Source organism: Euphorbia lathyris, chromosome 4 (genome assembly GCF_963576675.1).
Source record: "Euphorbia lathyris chromosome 4, ddEupLath1.1, whole genome shotgun sequence".
NCBI classification, from domain to species: Eukaryota; Viridiplantae; Streptophyta; class Magnoliopsida; order Malpighiales; family Euphorbiaceae; genus Euphorbia; species Euphorbia lathyris.
This window is the reverse complement of record NC_088913.1, coordinates 70160132-70162602: the sequence shown is the minus strand read 5'-3', so window position 1 is coordinate 70162602 and position 2471 is coordinate 70160132. Positions and strand designations below refer to the sequence as shown.

The window sequence follows — 2471 nt, the reverse complement described above, 5'->3', positions numbered from 1 at the left end:
GAAATATTGTGGATATTCAATTACTTTTAGTTTGCATATATTACATGAGCAATGAAATTTAGTAGTCATGTAATCATTAATGAAAAATATATAAGATCTTAATGGGCAATAATACTAATTAATTGTATTATAATAAATAAAAATATAGAACTAAATAAAAAGATAACATATAAAGTTAATTGGAAAAGAATATAATATGATTAATTTAATTATGACGTTTAGTTTAAATTGTATATATTTCGTAAACGTTAAGTTTAAATTCATATTATTTTGCAAACGTTAAACCTATATTGGTGCTATTTTGTATGTGGGGCTTAAGTTTAAACGTTAAGCCTAAATTGATTTATGCAGTAAATCTGTACTTCCCCAACACGATGGTGTCAAATTTATACCTTATCTTAAAAAAGAAAAAAAAAAACGTTTTGTTGACGTAATGATTTGTTGATGACCCTGAAGTGCTGTCTGGAATAGTAAGATGAGTAGACTTAAGAAGATATTCTACTGTTTAATCACTTCAAAATCGGATCAACTGAAAAGCTATCTCAAGATTGATTGGATTAATTGAAAGGAAAACTCGTGTTTCCTCGTCTATTGGTTTGGATCAATTCAAAATCTTTTGCTTTCTATTTCTTCCAAACAAATTATTGGCACTCTCGGAAACTTGATTCTGAAAAACCTCTACGCCTTTCAACAATGGCTTCTTGCCCTAGGAAGAACAATGGGTGCTCACTGTTTAAAGCAGAGAGACCTCATTTTTTCAAGGTCATTCTTGCTGATTCCATACCTCAACAGAAGCTGGTTAGCATTTAAAATTCTCTTCTTCTCACGTTATGCTTATTTATTTTTAGCTGAATATTAAAGTGGATTTTGATTTCATATTCCAAAAAACAGTGCATTCCAAGAAAATTTGTCAAAAGTTTTGGAGACTATCTTTCAAATCCAGTAATCTTGAAGGTCCCTTCTGGTAAAAAATGGAGAGTTGATACTGTGAAATGCGACGGAGAGATTTATCTGCAAAATGGATGGAGAGAATTCGCTGAGTACTACTCGATTTCTCAAGGATCTTTTCTAGTATTTGAATATGAAAAAAGTGATAATTCTGAATTCAATGTCACTATATTTGACACGAGTTCCACAGAAATAGACTATCCCTTTAGTTTCATCAATGAAGCAGCTGTTGAAATCACACCATCAAAAGAAGCCAAAGTGAAACATTCAAGAACATCAGGGAGACAAAGAGGAAATAGGAAAACACTGACAAAGGAACAAAAAAGTAAGGCTGTTGAAAGAGCAATCTCCAATTTCCAATCTCAAAATCCTTCCTTCACCCTTGTAATGCAGCCTTCTTATGTTAATAACAATGTATTGGTAAGTTTTCAATTCTTCAAATTTCAAACGATATGAAAATCAGGTATTTCATTAATCTGATCATTTCCTTTCCTTTGATTTAGGAAATACCATCAAGATTTGCGAGGAAATATCTGAAAAAGAATGGTGATGCCACTCTCAATATTTTGGATGGTAGAACTTGGTCTATTAAGTACTATTCTTCAACAAACTCTGGAACTTGCAAAATTAACAGTTCTGGTTGGAACAAATTTGTAAAAGACAATGATTTAGAAGTAGGTGATGTTTGTATATTTGAACTTCTTGAATACGTCGATGAGACTGTTTTCAGAGTTGGCTTATCCAGATATTCCAATCTTTGCACATCCCCCGGTCAGTATCAAATTCAATTTTTAATTCAGATTTTGCCTTGAAAAGTTGCAATTTCTATTAATTTCCTGCTGAATTCAGGTAATAGAAAGCAATCAAAAGAGAATGAAAGTTGCAGCAAACAACCAAAGCTTTCATCAGACTGTCCCAAACGACGGAGAGTTCGAGGGATTTGTAATGAAAATCATGCAAGGAAGAAGATAAAGTTGCAGAATCATGTGAGAACCTTTGAAGGTATATATGTTGTTTCTATAAAATACACAAATTCTAATTTGGAATCCCTTGTTAATTATTTTCCTTATTGCATTACAAGGGATGAAGAACACTAAAGCAAGATCCAGTTTCAGCTCTGAAAATCCTGCATTCGAGATTGTTATGCAGCCATCAAATTTCTTTTATATGAATAAATATAGGCTGGTAATTATTCATTTCAATATTGAAAATTAACTTTCATTTATATATGTATGGATTTGATGAAAAGAATGGATGAATTAAATTGAAAATTAACACAATCTGTGCAGCATGTACCACGCAAGTTTGTAAAGAACATGGAGCAAAGAAGTCAGAAAGTGAAGTTACAGTTTGATAATAAATTGTGGTCTGTGATCTTGAATATTTATCCACAAGTAGTCAGATTTGGCCAAGGATGGGTTGAGTTTGCGAGGGAAAATTCACTGAAAGTGGGAGATGTATGCACCTTCGAGCTGATTGACACTGAAATATTGCTAGTGAGAGTCTCCATATCCAGGGATTGA

The 2471-nt window shown here is 32.4% G+C and overlaps 1 protein-coding gene across 1 annotated transcript; it reads left to right on the top strand.

Moving 5' to 3' along the window:
* The first annotated feature begins 566 nt into the window (after nucleotides 1-566).
* Nucleotides 567-2471, top strand: LOC136227227 (B3 domain-containing transcription factor VRN1-like). The gene is made up of 6 exons (XM_066015898.1): nucleotides 567-798; nucleotides 892-1368; nucleotides 1452-1719; nucleotides 1798-1950; nucleotides 2030-2133; nucleotides 2238-2471. Exons 1-6 carry the CDS (start codon nucleotides 694-696, stop codon nucleotides 2469-2471), a joined length of 1341 nt encoding a protein of 446 aa, XP_065871970.1. The 5' UTR covers nucleotides 567-693.